This window comes from Mobula birostris, chromosome 20 (genome assembly GCF_030028105.1).
Source record: "Mobula birostris isolate sMobBir1 chromosome 20, sMobBir1.hap1, whole genome shotgun sequence".
NCBI lineage: Eukaryota > Metazoa > Chordata > Chondrichthyes > Myliobatiformes > Myliobatidae > Mobula > Mobula birostris.
This window is the reverse complement of record NC_092389.1, coordinates 14,175,923-14,196,263: the sequence shown is the minus strand read 5'-3', so window position 1 is coordinate 14,196,263 and position 20,341 is coordinate 14,175,923. Positions and strand designations below refer to the sequence as shown.

Below are 20,341 nucleotides of genomic sequence, written 5' to 3'. Positions count from 1 at the left end.
GTGCTTCCCTTTCCCCATCCCCCTTTTCCCAACCATGATTCCCCTCTCCCTGCTCCCTTCCCACTCTCAGTCCACAACAGAGACCCATATCAGAATCAGGTTTATCATCACTCACATATCATGAAATTTGCTTCTTTTGCAGCAGTACAGTGCAATACATAAAATTCACTACATAAATTAACTACATAAAATTACTACATTTCTGTGCAAGTCTTAGCTATATATATGCCCAAGACTTTCACAGAGTACTGTATCTAATATATTAAAATATATCTAAAGCAGAGGTTTATAGGTTCTTGGGTGGCAAAGGTTACTGGGAGAAGGCAGGGGAATGGGGATGAGAGGGAAAATAAATCAGCCTTGATTGAATGTCACAGATGACTCGATGCTTCAACTCCATTCCCATGTCTTATGGATTTTGTTTGCATACCATACATAAATACATCAAGGTAATAAAAATAAAAATATATAGAATATACAGATAAAGAGCAACGCAGGTAAAGAATAAAGTACAAGGGTTACAACGAAATCGATTGAGCGATCTAGAATCTTTAGCGTAAGGGAGTTCGTTCAAGAATCTTATAATACCGGAGTATTCTTGTTACTGGTGGTACGCGCTTTCAAGCTATCGGGGACTTATCTCATCTTTTGCCCCAAATTTCTCACATACAGGCGTAATTTACCAGAAGCCAAGCACAGGAGAAATTGATAAGGCCATTCATCTCAGAACCTGTTCTGCCATGAACTCACATCATGGCCGACCGGCATTCAAAATCCACCCTGCTGTTTCCGCCGGCTCCAACCTGTAGCCGACTTCTCCCTCTGGAATGCTACAGACAGGTTCATCAGGCGGACGTTGTGCGATCGAGATTTCAATATGTCCAACATTCAACTCGATATTCAAATACAGTTCGATTCCAAATTTCTATTTGCTACTGGGACAGAGTTTAAGGGAACCCTCTACTTTTAATACTTCCAAACGTGTAGAAAGACGACGCGACAGAATCCAGAAATGTTAAGAATAACTCCCCCACGCCCTACGAAATCTACCTCACAAAATAAGTTCCAAATGAAATATCTTTCGCTGTCATTGACTGACTGGGAGCCCCCTGAAACTGACAGGGTTTCAGGTGGTTTTTTCAAATGTTTTAAACCTGCCCGTGACTCTGTGTTAAACCCCTTAGACTCACCTGCGAGTATCACCGCCACCAGCAGATCCCGCGACGAGGTATGGGGCCACATCGAGCCGCAGATCCACCTTCGCTGCTTTTTTAAAAAATTATTATTCTCTGGGTTTATATACAGGCGGAGTCGTGGAGATTGGGAACCTCCAGGCAGGCGAACAACTGGTGGATCACAAGTTCAAACATGGAATTGGGAGGCGGAGCCTCTCGCGAAATCAATGCCTAAAAAGTGTTTACTCAGTCGAAGTTTGCGGACGTGTCAGGGCGCCAACGTTTACAATGTTTTGTTGGAATGTTTTATACAATGTAAAATATATTTACATGTCTAGAAGGTGTGAATCAAACAATGTTTTAAAACATTGTACTTCAGTTTATTGAGTTGGAACGCCTTTGGAGACGTTACAAGTACTTCGCAACGTCTAAGATGTTGGAGTACAGACACCATCGTTAAGAGTAGAAATTGCGGCAGATAATTTAAGGAAAGCAAGTTCTCAGAAACAGCACGAAACTAGGATGCAACAGGTTTTCTTTTGGGAACCAGAAATATTTTTAGGGTGTGGCATTCGCGTCAATTCGGAGTTCCGTTCCAAAAATAGTGTTGCAGGGCAGTCGACTTACAGCGTTGCTTGCTGTAACTCCCCCAAAGGATCGGCCAAAATTTAACACCGGAGGCACAAGTGGCTTCAGAATCGGGACGCGGGAGCGACACATAAAACGCCAAAGGAGCTCAGCGGGTTGGGCAGCATCTGTGGAGGGAAACAGTCGACCTTTTGGGTCGAGATCCTTCATCTGGACTAGAAAGAGGGGAGATGGCCAGTATAAAGGGAAAACAAGAGCTGCAGGTGATAGTGGATCCAAGTGAGGTGGGCGGGCTGATAGGCAAACGGTAGAGGAGAGATTGGGAATCGCTGTTGGAAGGGACAAAGGGATGCAAACGGTGGAATCAGGGAGGTGAGGGAGTGGGGAGTGGGGAGGTCAGGGGGGAATGGTGGGGAAGGGGAACCAGTGAGAGGAGTGAGGAGTGATGGGCAGATGGAGGAGGGGAATGAGGCAAGGTGATGGGGATGAGGTAGCTCAGGAAGGGCGACAAAAGGTGCAGAGGGAGCCCGAGTGCAGAACTTGTCAATTTTATCAACTCCACCACCAGCTTCTACCCTGACCATGTCCATCTCTGACATCTCCTTCCCCTTTCTTGATCTCCCTGTCGCAACTTCAAAAGACAGAATATCCACTGACATCTAGCCGTCCACTCCAGGACATCTGAGATGTCCTCCTTTTTCAGAAAATGCCTCACCCCTCTCCCCACACACGCATTTTCCTTCTCGTTCCTGCATTTCTGCCCTCATCTAATCCCCTCCCCCCCCCACCCCCGGCAGAGAACCCCTGGTCCTCAACTACCATCCCATCAGTCTATGCATCCAGCATATCATCCTTCAAAACCTCTGCCACTAATCACCTTCCTCGCCCCTGCCCTTTCTACAGGAACCATTCCATGATCCCCTGGCCAGCTCATCCCTCCCTCCCACCCCAGACACTCTACTGGAACCACAAGAGGAAATGATATTGGAATTGGTTTATTTTTGTCACATGTACCAAGATTCAATGACAAGCTTGTCTTGCATACTGTTCATGTAGATCAAATCACTACACAGTGCATTGAGCTAGAACAAGGTAAAACAATAACAATGCAGAATCAAGTGTAAAAGCTACTGAAAGATTGCAGTAAGTGATAAAGTGCAAGATTTTGAGACCAAGAGTCCACCTTATTGTACAAGAGGTCTGTTCAAGAGTCTGATAACATTGGGGTAGAAACTATACTTAAACTTTGTGACACGAGCTTTTGTATCTTCTCCCAAATGGGAGAGGAGGAAGGGAGAATATCTGGGGTCAGTGAGGACTTTGATACGCTGGCTGCTTTACTGGGGCAGCGAGAAGTGTTGGCAGAGTCCAGGGAGGAGGGGGTGCTTTCTGTGATGTGCTGAGCTGGGTCCACAACTCTCTGCAGTTTCTTGCAGTCACGTGCAGAGCAGTTGTCATTCAAGGCCATGATGCATCCAGACAGCAAACAAGAGAAAAATCTGCAGATGCTGGAAATCCGAGTGACACACACAAAATGCTGGAGGAACTCAGCAGGCCGGGCAGCGTCTTATGGGGGGGAAAAAGTACAGTTGACGTTTCGGGCCGAGACCGTTTCCATAGACGCTGCCTGGCCTGCTGAGTTCCTCCAGCACGTTGTGTGTGTTGCTCGCAGCCAGACAGGATGCTTTTTATGTTGCATCAATAAAAAGGGTAAAGGTTGACAGGGATTTGCAAAATTTCTTAAGCTGCCTAAGGAAGTAGAAGCATTGCTGACCTTTCTTGGCCTTGACATCAACGTGGATGGACCAGGCCAGGCAAAGTTCACTCTTCTTGTGAAGAGCCTTTCCCTATGCTCCCCCTTCACCACCATGCAGGGCCCTAAGTAACTCTTCCGAGGAGGCAGTATTTCTCATACAAATGCCGCAGTGGTACTTATAGCATCCAGTGCTCCCAAAGAGGCCTCCTTGACATCAACGAGCCTCAAAGCAGACTGGACGACTGCCTCACTGAGCACCTCTGCTCCACCTGCTGTTCGTTGATCTCTGGGTTGCGAGCCATTTTCAAATCGGACCCTTCCCCTTCATTTCCACCCCAACATGTCTGTCTCTGGACTCCTCCACATGACTAAATGCAAACTAGCAGAACAGCACATCATAATCCATCTGATAGCATTAATGTTGAATTCTCCAAGTTCCAGTAACTGCCCCCCTTTGCCCCCTTTCTCTCTATTCTCGATCTACCTGTTCCCCATCACATTGCCTCTTTCCTCTCCATCTGCACATCCCCCACATACTTCTCACACTGGTTCCCCTCTCCCGCCATTCCTATTGGCTTCCCCACCTCCCTCCCTCAATTCCATAGTCCACCTACCTATCAGATTCTATTGTCTTTAGCCCTTTGTCATTTCCTCCTATCACCTCCCAGCTTCTGGCACTATTCCCACTCTCCCCTCCCCCATCTGCCTATCATCACCACTCCTTCCCTCCATCTTTTTATACAGCTATCTTTCATTCCAGGTCAGGGTTTCAACTGGAAAGTTTGACTGTCCATTTCCTTCCTTTGACACCTGACCCACTGAGTTCCTCCAGTACTTTTTGTGTGTTGCTCTAAATTTAACACAAGCTGCTGCCACTTGGCGCACTACATTCAGGGAAAGGAATGTGTGCCAGAAGATCTACTCACCATGGCCAACAGAGGGCAGCACTGTACAGAATCAGAATCCAATCAGGTTTATTGTCACTGGCTTAAGACGTGAAATCAGTCAACTCTTTATTCCTCTCTGTAGATGCTGCCTGACTTACTGAGTTCCTCCAGCAATTTGTGTGTGTTGCTCTAGATTTCCAGCATCTGTAGAATCTCTATTTATTAGTTGTGAGGTTTGTTGTTTTGAGGCAGCAGTACAGTGCAGGTGGAACAAATTACCAAAAGTCACAAACAATCGTTGAATAGATAAATAAACAAATAGTGCAAAAGAGGAATAGTAAGGTACTGTTAATGGGCCATTCAGAAATCTGATGGCAGAAGGGAAAAAGCTGTTCCTAAAACATTGAGTGTAGTTCTTCAGGCTCCAATGCCTTCCCCTTGATGATAGTAATGGAAGAGGGCATATCCCAGATAATGATAGATGCTGCCTTCCTGAGTTACCACCTTTTGAAGATGTCCTCGATAGAAGCCCCTTTCGATCCTGTGTATCGCAGTCTCCATAGCAGGGCCATGATGCCACCAGTCAGAATGATACATATGACATTGATATCTCCTCAGTCTCTTAACATTAACAAAGCATGGCCTGGCTCTGGTAGATTGGGGAATGATATTAAAAATCATGACAGTAAACACAAATTAAAGTGTAGCTTATAATAAATATGTGTCCTTTTAAACCGCACAGGAAAATTGTTCTGGAAGAAGCTAACAAAACAAGATAGTAATAGAACAAAAAAAGAGCAGTAAACCTGAGGCTTGGAAAGATTTTAGCATTTACAAGAAAAAAGTGATAGTAAATATTAAATGTATAGAATGATATCGTTTATTTTTGCACATGTAAATTATGCATCATTTATATATTAATTTAAGTTCATGCTAATTTATGCATCAAACAAAAAAAACGCTGGAGGAACACAGCAGGTCAGGCAGCATCTATGGAAATGAATCAACGGTCAATGTTTCAGGCTGAGATCCTTCTTCAGGACTGAGAAGGAAGGAGGACGTCACCAGAATAAAAAGTGAAGGGACTGTATGCCTGCTTCTGGACTGTCCTAGATAACCACCACATGCAAGCAGTCTGCCAGTCCAACAACACCAAAATCAGAGAGTAACTGTAGGCAGAGGATGGATCTTAAGAAGTCTCTCAAGGTGCCAGTTTCTCTGTAGTACTAGTTTCTTGTCAGCAGGTGGCGATATAAACTGCTTATCAATGCAGAAAGGAACAACAGCGCCCCTGCAGTCACACTGAAAGAGCTTCATGGTATTTGGCTACCATTTTGAGGTGACATTGTTGATCGACTTTGACTCCTTCTAAAATGGAGAGCCCTCAATCCTGCAGGTGTTTGAAGCCAATAAATATGAAGCTTGAACAAAATGTAAAATGCAGCGTTCGATGATCACTCCATTTCAGTTTATCAGAAAACACGACTGTATGAAAACCAAGACCAATTAAACGTTTATCTATAGGGAGTGGTTGTGAATAGAACATAGATTCAAATCAAAGGATATCTTTTCCCCCAAAAATAAACTGAGATAAAAATGACTCGAAGTCAAGAAATGTTCAAAAATTGTATAGGTTCATTAACAGAAAAATTGTTTGACAAGACAAAATTTGTGTCCAAGTTTAACTTGGGACAAAAAAAAACAAAAACAATTAGGTTTTATGAAGTGTCCTGAGAGAGAAAAGATTGAGGAAGGGAATTTTGATGGTTGGAGCCTTGGAAATACTAGGCATGAGGAGAGGGAAGAGAGGAGTTGCGGAGGTGGAGTGGCGTGGGAGCAAAATCACAGAGCAATTTGGAAGCAAAGATATTGATTCTGAGGTTTTATACATGTGCCAATATAGGTCAGTGAGCACAGGTGCAATGGGTAAACAGAGGCTGAATTCAATTCAGACCCAGGCAGCAAAATTCTACAAAATGTTGAAAAACAATAAGCTGCAGATGTTGGAAATACAAACAAAATGTGCTAGAAACACTCAGCAGGTCAGGCAGCATCTGTGAAGAGAGAGAGAGACAGAGTTAATGTTTTAAATCAAAGGTTAGTACCAACGAAGATCACAAGTCAAGTATGACAATATTCCAGTATTTTCACTTTGCACTGGGTTTGAAATGGGAGATATAGTGCTGGTCTTGAAGGGGCTACAGAAACAATTTTAACATTTATCTTCAAGGTATTGAAGGTATCTTTGAGGTCTCAGAACCTGATTTGCAAAGGATCTCAAAGCACTCCTTGTTCTAATAATCCAGCTCCTGTGAACATGACTCCCTATCTGATGCGTAGCTCACTCTGTCCCCTATCCTCTTTCCTCCCTCACACCTCCTCTCATTCACTTTCCCTACCATACCTTGCCCTCTAATCCCCTCCCTATAGTCTCCCCTTCACCTTCCTCCCACCATCTAAGACACACTCAGTTAATCCAACACTACCCCTCAATTAGATTTCAATCTCTTTTCCACTGCTGCTCTGTTATTTGTAGATTTGTTAATGTCAATGTAAAGAGAGCGATTTGGAATCAGCATGGAAACTGTGTGATGCGGGGGATGTGGCTTTCAGCGTGTTTTTGAGAAGCTGCACACACCAGGCCGTGGTTTGTGAAGTCAGTTGATGCTCTTGTTTCCTGTTCAACGCTAAGTACTCCAGCAGCTACCAGCTCTGAGCGAGAAACTCGCAAAGTTTGGGTAGGGGCCTGAGCCTTTTGCTTATTTTCTGAACAGCTAACGGACTCGGTGTGCAAGGAGGCAGGAAGCTGTGACTCCCAAGGATCTAGGAGCAAAGATGTTGTGGACATTCACTGGAATTGTCCTAACTGCAACCTTGCTCTTACAGGGTGAGTTCAACTTTCATTAGGGCAAATGTTAAAGGAAAAGTTTGTTATTTCTGAATAAGCTTCACATCAGAGGTTGGGGGTTGCAAGTCACACTGTGAGTTGTGCTCATGAAGGAGCAGTGCTGAGGGGTAGTTCACTTCACTGCTGCCTTGAGAGAGTGCTTCGCAGTTGGAGGCACCATCTTTCAGGTCCGATGCAAAGCCAAGATGTCCACCATTTTCTCAGCTTCGTCGAATGTGCTGTAGCTGGTAAAATGGCTACTTCGCAACTCAAGTGACCCCCTTTAAGGAGTATTAAGGGCTCAGGGGAATCAGCACAAGAGAAGGCAAGGCTGGGTCAGAACATGATTTTATACAATGGTGGGGCTGGATAGAGGGGCTGGGGGTCCTATTCCTGCTCCTAATTTCATGTTTTTATGGTTTGGGTTTTATACATTCTCCCTGCGGCCACATTGATTTCCACCAGGTGCTCCAGTTTTGTCCCACATCCCAAAGATGTGCAGGTTTGTAGGTTAATTGGCTATTGTAAGTAGCCCATAGTGCATTGAGGTAGAACCTGGGAATATGAGGGGAATAGATTACAGGGAAAATTAGCAGGAAATGGTATTTCTCTGTAAACTAGCGCAGACCCGTTGTGTTAAAATAGCATCTTGTGTGTCAGGAAATATGCAGTACTTGCTTTGTCCTGGCGCACCCAACAACAAAACATGGTAGGATGTTAGATAAATTAATGAGGATTGGTATTCTAGGACTGTAATCAAAGCCTGGTAGTCTGTAATTATAACATAAAGACATATGAATAGAATTAGGCCATTTAGTTCATCGAGTCTGCTCTGCCTTTCCATTACAGCAGATTTATTTCCCTCTCAACCCCATTCTCCTGCCTTTTCCCCATGACCTTTGAAGCCTTCACTAATCGAGGGTCTATCAACCTCTGCTTTAAATATATCCAATAACTTGTCCTCCACAACCTTCGGTGCAGTGAATTCCACAGATTTGCCACCCTCTGGCTAGAGAAATTCCTCATCTCTTTTCTAAAGGGACGTCCTTCTATTCTGATGCTGTGTCCCCTAGTCCTAGATTCTCCCACTATTGGAAACATCCTCTCCATGTCCACTTTATCTAGGTCTTCCAATATTCGATAGGTTTCAATGAGATCCTTCCGCATGCTTCGGAGCTCCAGCAAGTACAGGCCCAGAGAAATCTGACATTCCTCGCATGTTAACCCTCTCTTTCCCCAGATCATTCTCATGAACCTCCTCTGGACCCTCTCCAGTGCCACCATACCCAAAAATGCTCACAAATACTCCAAGGATTAGATTGAAAAGATAGCACAGGCACAGGACTGATTGGATCCTAAGGAAGCGTTTTGATTTGAAACATTGACCGTCTTTTTTCCTCCTACTGAACTCCTACAGTGTTTTGTATATTACTCCAGATTCATCATCTGCCATCACCTGTGTCTCCTTAACTGGGAAAATAACTACCTTTGTAACTGCAAAGTCTTTGATTCTTTTAATTCTTTTATTGCATAGATTCCAATCAAATTGCTAACTGGCTGCTAACCATAGCAGGTTCCTGCTCTGTGGATAAGCAGCCATTTTGGTTCATTATCACTTGCATCAGCTCTTCAGAACATTTCCAAGAGTGCATACTAGCACAAAGGTCCTCCTGTTATGGTTAAGCTCAGGGAGTCACTAGGGCACAGAAGAAAGCCATTCAACCCCTCAAATCTGTGCCAGTTCCTAGTTTCACAATCTCATCAATATCACTTCTTTGTCTTTCCTACCCACCTGGCTTCACCTATCACCTTCTAACCACCCTCCTTCCCCTCCCCCATCTTTTTATTCTGGCATCATCCCCCTTCCTTTCCAGTCCTGATGAAGGGTCTCGGCTCGAAACTTGACTATTTATTCACTTCCATAGTTACTGTCTGGCCTGCTGAGTTCATTCAGCATGTTGTGTGCGCTGCTTTGGATTTCCAGCATTTGCAGAAACTGTGTTCATGATTCGCCTCTTCCCAATTGTTTTCACATTATTTTCCCACAAATGCCATAACACCATAAGACCACGACAGAAGAGCAGAATTAGGCCATTCAACCCATTGAGTCTGCTCTACCATTTCATCATGGCTGATTTATTATCCCTCTCAAGCCCATTCTCCTGCCTTCTCCCCGTAACCTTTGATACCCTGGCTATTCAAGAACCTATCAACCTCTGGTTTAAATATACTCAATGACTTGCCATCCATGGCAATGAATTCCACAGATTCACCACCCTCTGGCTGAAGAAATTCCTCCTCATTTCTGTTCCAAGTGGACATCCCTCTATCCTAAGCCTTTGCCTTCTGGAATTCCATTTTGATAATCTTGGTTGTTTTTGTTTCCTCATATCCCCTTGAATATTTTGTTCAATTTTTTGAAGCTGCATCCTTACTCTTTGATCTAATCATTGATTGGTATAACTTATTGTTTAGGTTGAGATTGCAGATTCAAGTGCAAGTGTCAATACCCATTCTGATGCCAACTAGCATGCCCACAATGCTTAGCAGAAGAACGCAAAACACAGCAAGCAACAAAATGAGCTCCATTCCTCCCTCCCACCCTCCATTTTTAACTACCCATCCATATGGAAAATACTCCAAATCCAGGACAGGATCCAGTCTATTGGTCTTTGACTTCCAGACTACCAATTGACATTCAAGCTCTGATTTTCAGCATTGACCTCTGGACTAGCCAATGATGGGACCGCAACCTCCAGGCTCAAACTCCAAGCGCGCTGACTGACCAACCCTCGTGCCACCTACTCACGAGGATTCTTGGTCACCAGCCTTCGAACGTGGAGTGGAAGCATGGACTGTGGATGTCCTTTGTCGCCCATCCATGTCACTGGAATTCGAGCTCTGAATGCAGAGTGTGGATTGGTGCTCAAGTTTAATTGTTACATTCCAAAATGATAAATTCATTCAAAAAAACTTAAGCACAAATGAAAGTAAGAGCTTTTAATTCAAAGCCAAAATAAAAGCCAAAGAGAGGGTATATAATAGAGTGGAATTTTTCTTTAGATTATTTTGGTGCACTTGATAAATGTAGATGGTCCAATTCCACAGGAATCTCCTCTGGCCTTCCTGCACTCCAGACTGCTGTTATTTGTCTTTTGAACATTCAAGCACTTTTGATTTTGAACTCTGAAGGAGTTAAGTATCAGCAAGTTTTAGAGTCAGGGTAACACAGCACAGAAACATGCCTTTTGGTCCTACTTGTCTATACTTACCATGGTGCCCACCAAGGCCCATTTACCTGCATTTGACCCTTATCCCTCTAAACCCTTCCTATCCATGAACTTATCCAAAAGTCTTTTAAATGTTATTTGTCTTTTAAGTGTTCTTATTAAACTTTTCTGAAAATATTCAAAGTAGAAAACATCTTTTGATAATTCAAGTAAGTAATTACATGGCAGCTTAATAAGTGAGAATGTTCTGAGGTACTTCGTCTTTTAAAATTTTCTCCTCTCCTTTCCCAACGGTGTAAAATAATCAGATACTGCGTTGACAAATTAAGAATTCTGTCTGTCTATTCTCTTTCTTTCTTTTTCAATCTTTTTATTAATTTCAAAATATAGAAAAACATAGCAATAATACAAATAGGAGATATATTGTTACAGTTAAAAAAGTAGTTGCAAAACCAAATAGTGTAAATTAACAAAGCTCCCAATCATGTAGAACTAACAACGGATAATACAAAGCAAAAAAAAACACTGGAAAAAAAATCATGAAAAAGAAAAAAACAAAACAAAACAAAAAAAACAAACCCCATCCCCAAAGAAAAACAGAATTAATCAACTAAACTAAAAGACTTGGACAAAACTAACAACTTAAAAATGGGAAAGAAGAAAACCTTAGTGTCGACTATCTATTCTCAAACTCAGTCCCTGGAAGGGTTGCAGTGACAGTTGCTAAATTCCTTAAACCAATTCCCTCTCCCTAGCTAAACAGGCATTCTGACTAATCCCTGCAGCACCCCTTCCCCTGGAGCATTGCAATCCCCTCAGCATCCCAATCCCTTTCAGCAACCCGATTCCCTGTAACATTCCAATCCTCTGAACACCCCAACCCCTTTCAGCGTCCCAACCAACACACCAGGAACAGATATTAATGTCATTATACAAGTGAATGTTTCCTATCTAGTCAAAAATATAGTAATACCGATTACTTTACCTTTTCTAATCGTTGTCCTTCCCTCTTTCAACAGGAGGTGAAGCACAAGCAAACAGTGAGTACACTTTAAATTCTCCCTCCTAACCTTTAAATAGATTTTTGAAATTAAACAAAACAAATTGTTGATTAAAGGGAAGACCCTTTGGAAAATATGACTGACCCATTGTTGATTTTGCTTACTTTAGAAGGGCGCGTGAAAGTTGAAGCGGACTCAGTGATTTTAACCTGCCCTTTGTTGTCAACTATTACATGGTTTCGGAAGACAAAAGGAAACGAAGATTCAAAAATAGACACAAATGATGAAAATTACAGGATACAAAACTTTGGTGAACAACACAATGGCAAATATTATTGTAAAAACAGTACTTCCAAATACTACTTTTACATTCGAGCCAGAGGTAGGTATTGATTAATGAAATGATATAATAAAGATAATTGCAGTAACTCTGTCAAGGCACAAAAGATATTGCTCTGAAGGTCTTGAAAACTAAAAAAAATGGCTGATATTGGAACCTGAAATAAATTAGAAAATACTGGTAATAAGCAGACTGTTTCCAGTTTCTGGTTTTAGTTTTGTCTAAGGTATTTATTAAAAATAACAAGTTTACAATTTAATCCTCAGTCAGAATGGGGTTCTGTCAAATATTTTGCCATGTCTTGGCTGACCTATTCCAAATATAGATATGACAAAGTTATTTCCCATGGTAGGGGAGTCTAGGACAAGAGGGCACGTCTTCAGGATTGAAGGACGTCCATTTAGAACAGAGATGCGGAGAAATTACTTTAGTCAGAGGGTGGTAAATCTGTGGAAATTGTCGCCACAAGTGGCTGTGGAGGCCAAGTCATTGGGTGCATTTAAGGCAGAGATAGATAGGTTCTTGATTAGCCAGGGCACCAAAAGGTATGGGGAGAAGGCAGGGGAGTGGGGTAACTGAAGAATTGGATCAGCCCATGATTGAATGGTGGAGCAGACTCGATGGGCCAAATGGTCTACTTCTGCTTCTATATCTTATGGTCTTATAAATGTATTCCCCAGTCAGCCTATGACATTTTATTTCTCTAATTCTGAAGTCATCTGAGCGAGGGGGTTAAGAAAAGATACATAGGAACTATAACTCAAAGAGATACTGATGTATACAATGGGAGATCAACAGCAGCTGAGACCTGATAGGTCAATTGGCTTCATTCTGCACTATTAATTCTGAGATACTGCTTATTTGGGGAATAATTTGAAATCTGCAAATCTGCATCACTTGTATTTTTACTTTGCATGTTGTGAATGCTGAACCTGTCACTCCCTCTCCCACAGTTTGCGCTGACTGCATTGAACTCGACACAGGTGTGGTCATCGGCATCATCTGCGGAGATCTAGCTCTCACACTCATCGTGGCTGGACTGGTCTACTGGTTTGCCAAACGAAGAGGGCCATCCTCCAAAGGTTGGACTTTGCTTTACGACATATTCAACTCAAAGACGTTGAGATTATGTTACTGGATCAGGAAAAGAAAAAACCTTTAGTCTTCCAGACATGAAAAGCTTGAAACACAGCACCAGTCCCAGCAAAAGTGAACATGCGGTTGTTAGAGTCTCACACAAAAAAAAACCATACACCATCATTTCTTATTCTGGTGCTATATGTGACTCCAGTCCATAACACTGTAACGTCCATTTGAATTAAGTTAACAAAACACTATATTAGATTATACCTTCTTGGCACATTTATAGGCAGTCCCTAGGTTATGAGAGAGCTCCCCTTCTGCAAAATGATCATAAGCCAATTTCCCCATAAGTCAGAAATGTTCATTTTCTATAGTTATCTTATCATGGTACTTTATACACACTTGCTATTAATCTTTCATTTTATTGAATAATCACTGATTAAATAGATGCTGTATACTGTATCCAATCAATAATGAATACCATGAAATATTATAAAAAATGCTTTAAAAATAGGGGGTATTTACATAAAGTTGAATTTCCACAAGTCAGGTCATTGACTCAGGAAACTCCTGCAATTGCCTGGCGATCAGATTTCACCCACCTTTGTTGGGCTAAATGATATCACTATCCCCAGTGACCTTCTAGCATATTGATGAAATTCACCTTCAAACACATTGCCAGTGTGCTTTTCTCCCAAGCTGATGTTTCAGACACAACCTGGATCTTACCTAATGGCATCTTCGCACACTGACTGTACACAGGAAATGGCTCATTGCCCTGAAGTATAGTACATTCTCCAAATTAGCCATAGTGCAGTTGCAGTCCCACCCATAACTGTGCCCACACATCAATTCCCACACGACAGGTGCTCACAAACTATTGTAAGACATGGGCTCGTAATCCAAATTCCAGGAGAGATCACAGCATTGATAAAGCTTGTACCAGTAATCTAACCAATCTTTAGCCCAGCCCGAGCTGTCAGCACTCAGAGAGTTAAACAGTGCAGAACGTTCGCACTCAATAGACTGCCATGCAGTTACTTGCTCAGATTATCAAAAGATGTTTTCTATTTTGAATATTTTCAGAAAAAAAATACTTAAATTTCATTGAGTTCAAAATCAAAACTGCTTGAATGTTATGGAAGGCAATAGCAACTATTGTGGATTAACTTTAATTTTCATTTGGTTGAGGACTTGGAAGTGGCTTTGCTGCTTGTCGTATGAGAAGGAGAAGACCTTTATTGGTCCCGTTTTTAACCAGCAAGTGCCTTACAGATTATTGTAATGGGAGATTCACTTTCAATTTCAACTTTTAAGAGCTGCATGGAGGGATGCATGGATGGGAGGGGTGCGGAGGGCTACAGTCGATGGGACTAGGCAGAATAATCATTTAGCACGGACTAGATGGGCCAAAGGACCTGTTTCTGTGCTCTATGGCTCTAATATTACTGTGAGAGTGGCTGATGGGGCACCGTAGAAACAACTTTACTTTGTATCCAAAATGTAATCCACACCAGTCTGCCTAGGAGACTTTGACTAGATGTTAATCTGTATCTAATCCACGCTACAACTACCACGAGTGCTTGATTGCTTCATTAGACTGAACTCTGTATCTAACTCAACTATATCTGCCTGGAAATGTGTAATGAGTTTAAGTAAACAGAGCTTTACTGTCACAGAATCAGAAACAGGTTTTATATCACCGGCATGTCATGAAATTTGTCTTTGAGGCAGCAGTACAATGCAATACAGAATAGAGAAAAAAGACTGAATTACAGTAAATATATAAAATAGTTTAAGTAGTAAAGATAGAAATAAAAAAGCAGTGAGTTTGTGTTCAAGGGTTCAATGTCCATTCAGAAATCTGATGGCAGAGGGGACGAAGCTGTTCCTGAATCGTTGAGTGTGGGCCTTCAGGCTCCTGTACCTCCTCCCTGATGGTAGCAATGAGAAGAGGGTATGTCCTGGGCGACGTGGGTCCTGAATGATGGTTGCCTTCTTTTTGGGGCATTGCTCCTTGAAGGTGTCCTGTATACTATGGAGGCCAGTGACCAAAATGGAGCTGACTGAGTTTATAACTCTCTGCAATCCTGTGCAGTAGCCCCCCCCCCCATATCCAGACAGTGATGCAGCCAGTTAGAATGCTCTCCATGGCACTTCTGTTGAAATTTGCAAGTGTTTTAGGTGACAAACCAAATCTCCTCAAACTCCTAGTGACATGTAGCTGCTGCCGAGCCTTCTTTGTGGCTGTATCGATACGTTGGGTCCAGGTTAGATCATCAGAGACATTGACGCCCAGGAACTTGAAATTGCTCACTCTTTCCACTTCTGATCCCTCTATGAGGACTGATATCTGTTTCCTCATTGTACCCTTTCTGAAGTCCATAATCAATTCTTCGGTCTTACAGCCTCTGAGTGCGAGGTTGTTGCTGCGACACCACTCAACCAGCTGGTACATCTTGCTGTTGTACGCCCTCTCGACACCAACCATGGGAGTCGGAATTGGAATTGATTTATTATTGTCACATGTACCGAGATACAGTGAAAATCTTATTTACGTGCATTCCAGACAGAATTTCATAACTAAGTACATCTCAGTAATAAAAAAGGAAAACCAAATACAAAATATAATGTTACAGTTGCAGTGAAAGTGCAGTGCAGGTAGACAAATAAAGTGCAAGAGCCACGATGTGGTAGATTGAGAGCTCAGGAGTTCACCTTTTGGTATACGAGACTGTCATTCAACAGCCCAATAATATCGGGATAGAACCTATCCTTAAGCCTGCTGGTGCGTGTTCTCAAACTTGTGTATTAAAGGAAGCTTTACTTACTATCATATCCACATTTAATCCATGTAGTAGTTGCTGCAGGACTGTTTGTTTTCACAATGTCAATGGAAATCTAATCTGTATCCAACCTGTGCTGTTCTGGTCCTGGGAATGTCTGAAGGGACATTGAGGAGGGGACCTGTATTCTAACTGTATAGTGTCTGTTCTGAGATCGTTTTGATGGGACATTGTAGGTGCTAATTGTCCCTTGTTGGTGCCAGTGAAAGTCCTGCTTCTCTTTATTTACTATTCTTTTTTCTCTTCTAGATTTCCGATCACTTGGTGCCGATGACTTCCCACCAAGTCGCCCACCACACATGACTTCAGCACATCAAGCTGAATATGCGGTAAAGACTTTCAGATGATATTATCCTTTCCCAGCGGTGTATATCACTGCTGCATCTGAGGGCACTAACTTTAGGCTTGAGGATCCATAGTGCAAGATAAGAGGCAGTAAGGCAAGACTGCTCCCCATCTTATGCTATGAATTCTCAACAAGACCCCTACCATCATTGCTTCTGGGTCAGAAAGTTCTGGCTCAAGTCCCTGTTCCTTATTCCGAAGCTCCTGGCTGACGCTAAGGGAAGACCACACTGTACAGTTGGTAGGGTAGTCCTAGGCTAATACTAGGGCATCAGGTGGTAATGAAGATCTCTCTGGGGTATGAAGGGGACTACAATTGTGGCAGAGACAGTCCTGAGGGAGTGTGTGCCACACTTCTGGCGCCAAAATAACAGGCCCACAACCCACTAGCCGTACGTCTTCGAAATGCAGGAGGAAGCCAGAGAACCTGGAAGGAGGCCATGCAGTGACGGGGAGACCATACAAACACCTTACCAGACTGTGGCAGGAAGTGAATCCCGATCTTACAGTCAGCACTCTAAAACTACCGTGCCACCCTCTCAGGTGGACGTAAAGCATCCCGTACTCATTTACAAATCCGAGCAGGAGAGCTCTCCCTGGGGCCCTTGCTATCCAAATAAGATGATTTAAACAGATTAACTGGTCATATCCCATTACTCTATGGTATCTCGTTGTGTATAAATCAATCACCACCTTTTACTACATTATACTGACCACTGCCTGATAGTGTGGTTACCAATGTAGCAGAAGGCTTCAAATGGAAATTAAGTTCAGAAAAAAAAAATTGTCAGAAATTGCAGCTTGGGACTAACTAGATTACTTTTCTCTACCACTATCACAGGCCTGATGGGGTGAATAGCCTGTTCGGTGTTGAAATGTTCTACGAGTCTGTCCATGTCTTTTTTTTTTTCCCCCTCCTTTGCTGCCTTCCTCTCAATTTCTCCTCCCCCACTTCACTGCTCCCTCTCCCTGTGCCCCTTCCTTAACTTCCCTTCCACTCCATATCTTGCTTTCCCTTCCATATCACCCCAATTTTTATCTCCACTTCTTCCCCTTCCCTATCTCCACCCCTCATCTTTTCCTCACCATCTACAAGCACCTTTTGACTTGCACTTCTCTCTCCCGTCTTAGTCCTTGCTACTACATTTCTAACTGGTGTTTATTCAAAATGTTGTTGATGAAGTTGATCCCCTTTTTTGATTTAACATTTGTATTTTTCAGCCAATCAAAAGCGGACAACGGGAGGTTTATGACAAGTTGCAAAAACGTTGATTGCGAAGACGAGGGAAGAACTGGAATCTCCTTTTCTCTGTTCCTGTTGCTCTCTCCACCCTTCCTGCTGTCTTTCCTTTGCCGCTTCTTCCTTCTCAGCCATACTGTAATTTCACCCCACTCCCCCTCCCAACCAAATCTCTCTCCGTTCTTTCGCCTTACTTTCTCACTCTCTTAACCCAGCTCCTGGATTTATTTACCCATTTTTCAGAGATGTACGTACACGTAGTAGTATTCACCCTGCTTATCCAAAGTGAGATCTTTGTCATTTCCCCTCTTGTTCCCATTTTCCCACCATTATACTGTACATGTGCTTTTTGCTATTCTCCTAATTTAAAGCAATGAGCTTCACAGGAGTAGACACAGCCATGACAACAGATGCACAATCACGTCACCATCTCATATACTCTCCTTCCTTCATTCCTGGGACGCATTACAGCCCCATTATACGCAAGTACCTGTCTGCATGACTGTCAATATGAAGGGTTTCACCAATGACTGTACTTGCACTCAAAATAATGCACAACTCCACACCTCCACGGATCTACTATTACATTCTCTGTCCCGGGTGGGGGGGGGGTCGCAAAACCCAGCTTCCCTAAAGATCCCCCATCCCTGCCAACACTCCTGTAAAATTCCTTGGGCCCTCCCCACAGCTTCAGAATATTATTGTGTGGTGACTGGAGCTGAATCCAATACAGGTTTCCCCCACCATCTGAAGGTAGAGCATTCCTATGAAATGGTTTGTAAGCCGAAATGTCGTAAAGCGAAGAAGCAATTACCATTTATTCATATGGAAAAAATTTATGAGCGTTCGCAGACCCAAAAAATAACCTACCAAATCATGCCAAATAGCACATAAAACCTAAAATAACAGTAACATATAGTAAAAGCAGGAATGATATGATGAATACACAGCCTATATAAAGTAGAAATTTTTTTCCACAATCATTGCCGCACTGTTCTCCGTAGCGAAAATCTCACGCAAGCGCTCTCAGCAAAAACACGGCGCAAGCGCTTTCGGCAAAAACATGGCGCAAGTGCTCTCCAGTAACCTTTAAGCTATGAAGCTGCCAAATCATACCAAATAACACGTCAAAAAACACAGCCAATATCAAGTAGAAATAATGTATGTACAGTGTCGTATCACTTACGGGAATCGGGAAGACATCGAGCATACTGATGAGGGTGTGTTAGGCTGAGTCGTCGGAGGTGGGGGTGGTACAGTGGCCCCCACCCTCCGGGCAGCGGCCCGATACTGATCTGCGAAGCATGCAGTGGTACAGCGGCTACCGCTGCATTCTCCGCGGATCAGTATCTGTCCGCGGCCCGGGGATTGGGGTGGTGGGACACTGGGGTATCATCTGTTTCCATCAGGGCAGGCAGGTCATCTTCTTCTATGTCTGCCTGCCTCGATGCCGAAGGTCGAGGTTCGTCATCTGCTGCGGCTGATGTGGAAGGCTTGCTTGACTGCTTAGCCTTGCGCATTTTTAGATCATACAGTTCTTCGCAAGCACTCAAACCATCCTGCAAATATGCCCTAAACCGACGTACCCTTTCAAAATTAAAGTCGTATTTTATCATTGCAGCAAAAATCTCATGAAGTTGCTTCATGTTCAGTTCCTGGACGACTTCACTTTTGGTCTGTTCGCTACTGCATTTGGTTTCAATTGTTATCCTTTCCTCTTCCAATTGTATCAGTTCTTCATCTATCAGTTCTTGGTCATGGGATGCCAAAACCTCTTCAACATCATCTTCGTCAGCTTCCACAAGCCAGATTCACTTTGTCCTTGCTTCGTTCACCACGATCGAAACGCTTAATTATATCTAGTTTTACGCTAAGTGTAACACCCTTACGAGCTCTTTTAGGCTTTTCCAACACCTTAGAACTCATCTTGCAAACAGCTGCTCACAGGCACGTGCTTAAGCAATGCTGGCTAGAATGCATTTCCGAATCCAGGGGGGAGAGCGGCTGCTCGGGGTGCGCGTTGCTTTTTTCGCGCGCTGCTTTTTTTGTAACAGTGAAAACACCTTCTGTTAGCGAAAACAGGTAACTAATGTAGGTCTTCCGTAACAGTGGGGTTTCGTAAAGCGAACGTTCGGAAAGCGGGGGACACCTGCTACTCCAATGTTTTGCATTATTTTTGTGCTCTGTGACTCTGTTTACTTGTAAAGGATACCATTGTGTTTTCTGTTGAGCAGCTTTTTGTTGGAGAAAGAATAATGTGATTTAAGACTAAGGATAATTGAGGTTTCTTTCTGAGAGTGATTTGGCTTGGCTAGATATCTTAGTCTCATTGCTTTCAACACAAGTTCAGCTCAAGCCTTGGCCAGGTTAGAATCTCTGCCATTTTCTACTTAGCCTTTTGAAATGTACCCAGCTTGTTAATGTAATCTCAAAGCCTCTTATTTGTGTTTTCTCTATAATCTGATTATCAAGTTAAATACATTGTTGCCACTCTACATATCAGTGACAGAGTCACTAATTGTTGTTTCCTCAATGTCTTTTGGTTTTAATAAAGAGAAACAAACAAAGCTGCATTCATTGTTGACAGAAGTTACTTAAGTGTTGGCTATGTCAGTCTCCAACAAGAGTTACCAAAGCCTTCATAAACATCAATTTTGTTAATATCTTGGGGTCTACAGTGGTTAAAGGCTGGACTGCTCCGGTCTTGGCACCCATTAGCTGAGAACAGGAAGGAACACAAGTGTATTACCTTCTTTCCCCTCAGAACTTAGCCATCATCTACTCAGCCCAAAACTGGAGTGCAATAGGACAGTCCCAGCTCACCTGGGGTTGCAGTCACGAAGCTCTGGATCACCCAGGACAAGCCAGTTCACAAAGGACCCGATAGCCCCAGTCCCTGCCTGTACATCATAGCTGCTCACCATAACATCCCGTGGAAGCATTCCCTGCTGCCATGGGCGTGA

General features: G+C 43.0%; 2 protein-coding genes across 4 annotated transcripts in view; one reads left to right on the top strand and one right to left on the bottom strand.

Moving 5' to 3' along the window:
• Positions 1 to 1,438, bottom strand: part of LOC140185062 (myelin protein zero-like protein 2) — a 29,260-nt gene extending 27,822 nt beyond the window's left edge. Inside the window, exon 1 of one of the 3 annotated variants that reach the window (XM_072238298.1) lies at positions 1,191 to 1,438. In XM_072238298.1, coding sequence (XP_072094399.1) covers positions 1,191 to 1,242 — 52 coding nt within the window. In that variant the 5' untranslated portion in view covers positions 1,243 to 1,438. The remainder of the gene's footprint in view (positions 1 to 1,190) is intronic. The other 2 variants (XM_072238297.1, XM_072238299.1) reach the window with 2 other exon arrangements.
• A 5,639-nt stretch (positions 1,439 to 7,077) lies between these two features.
• LOC140185061 (T-cell surface glycoprotein CD3 epsilon chain-like) lies at positions 7,078 to 19,945 on the top strand. Its single transcript, XM_072238296.1, has 6 exons — positions 7,078 to 7,293; positions 11,543 to 11,563; positions 11,694 to 11,906; positions 12,818 to 12,946; positions 16,043 to 16,122; positions 17,360 to 19,945. Exons 1-6 carry the CDS (start codon positions 7,242 to 7,244, stop codon positions 17,408 to 17,410), a joined length of 546 nt encoding a protein of 181 aa, XP_072094397.1. The 5' UTR covers positions 7,078 to 7,241; the 3' UTR covers positions 17,411 to 19,945.
• The last annotated feature ends 396 nt before the right edge of the window (positions 19,946 to 20,341 follow it).

Bases quoted from the DNA above. Each gene is read 5' to 3' on its own strand.
- LOC140185061 (XM_072238296.1), top strand. From the start codon at position 7,242: ATGTTGTGGACATTCACTGGAATTGTCCTAACTGCAACCTTGCTCTTA. The intron at 12,947-16,042 runs GTTGGACTTTGC...TTTCTCTTCTAG, and splicing joins AAGAGGGCCATCCTCCAAAG to ATTTCCGATCACTTGGTGCC. The intron at 16,123-17,359 runs GTAAAGACTTTC...TGTATTTTTCAG, and splicing joins CACATCAAGCTGAATATGCG to CCAATCAAAAGCGGACAACG.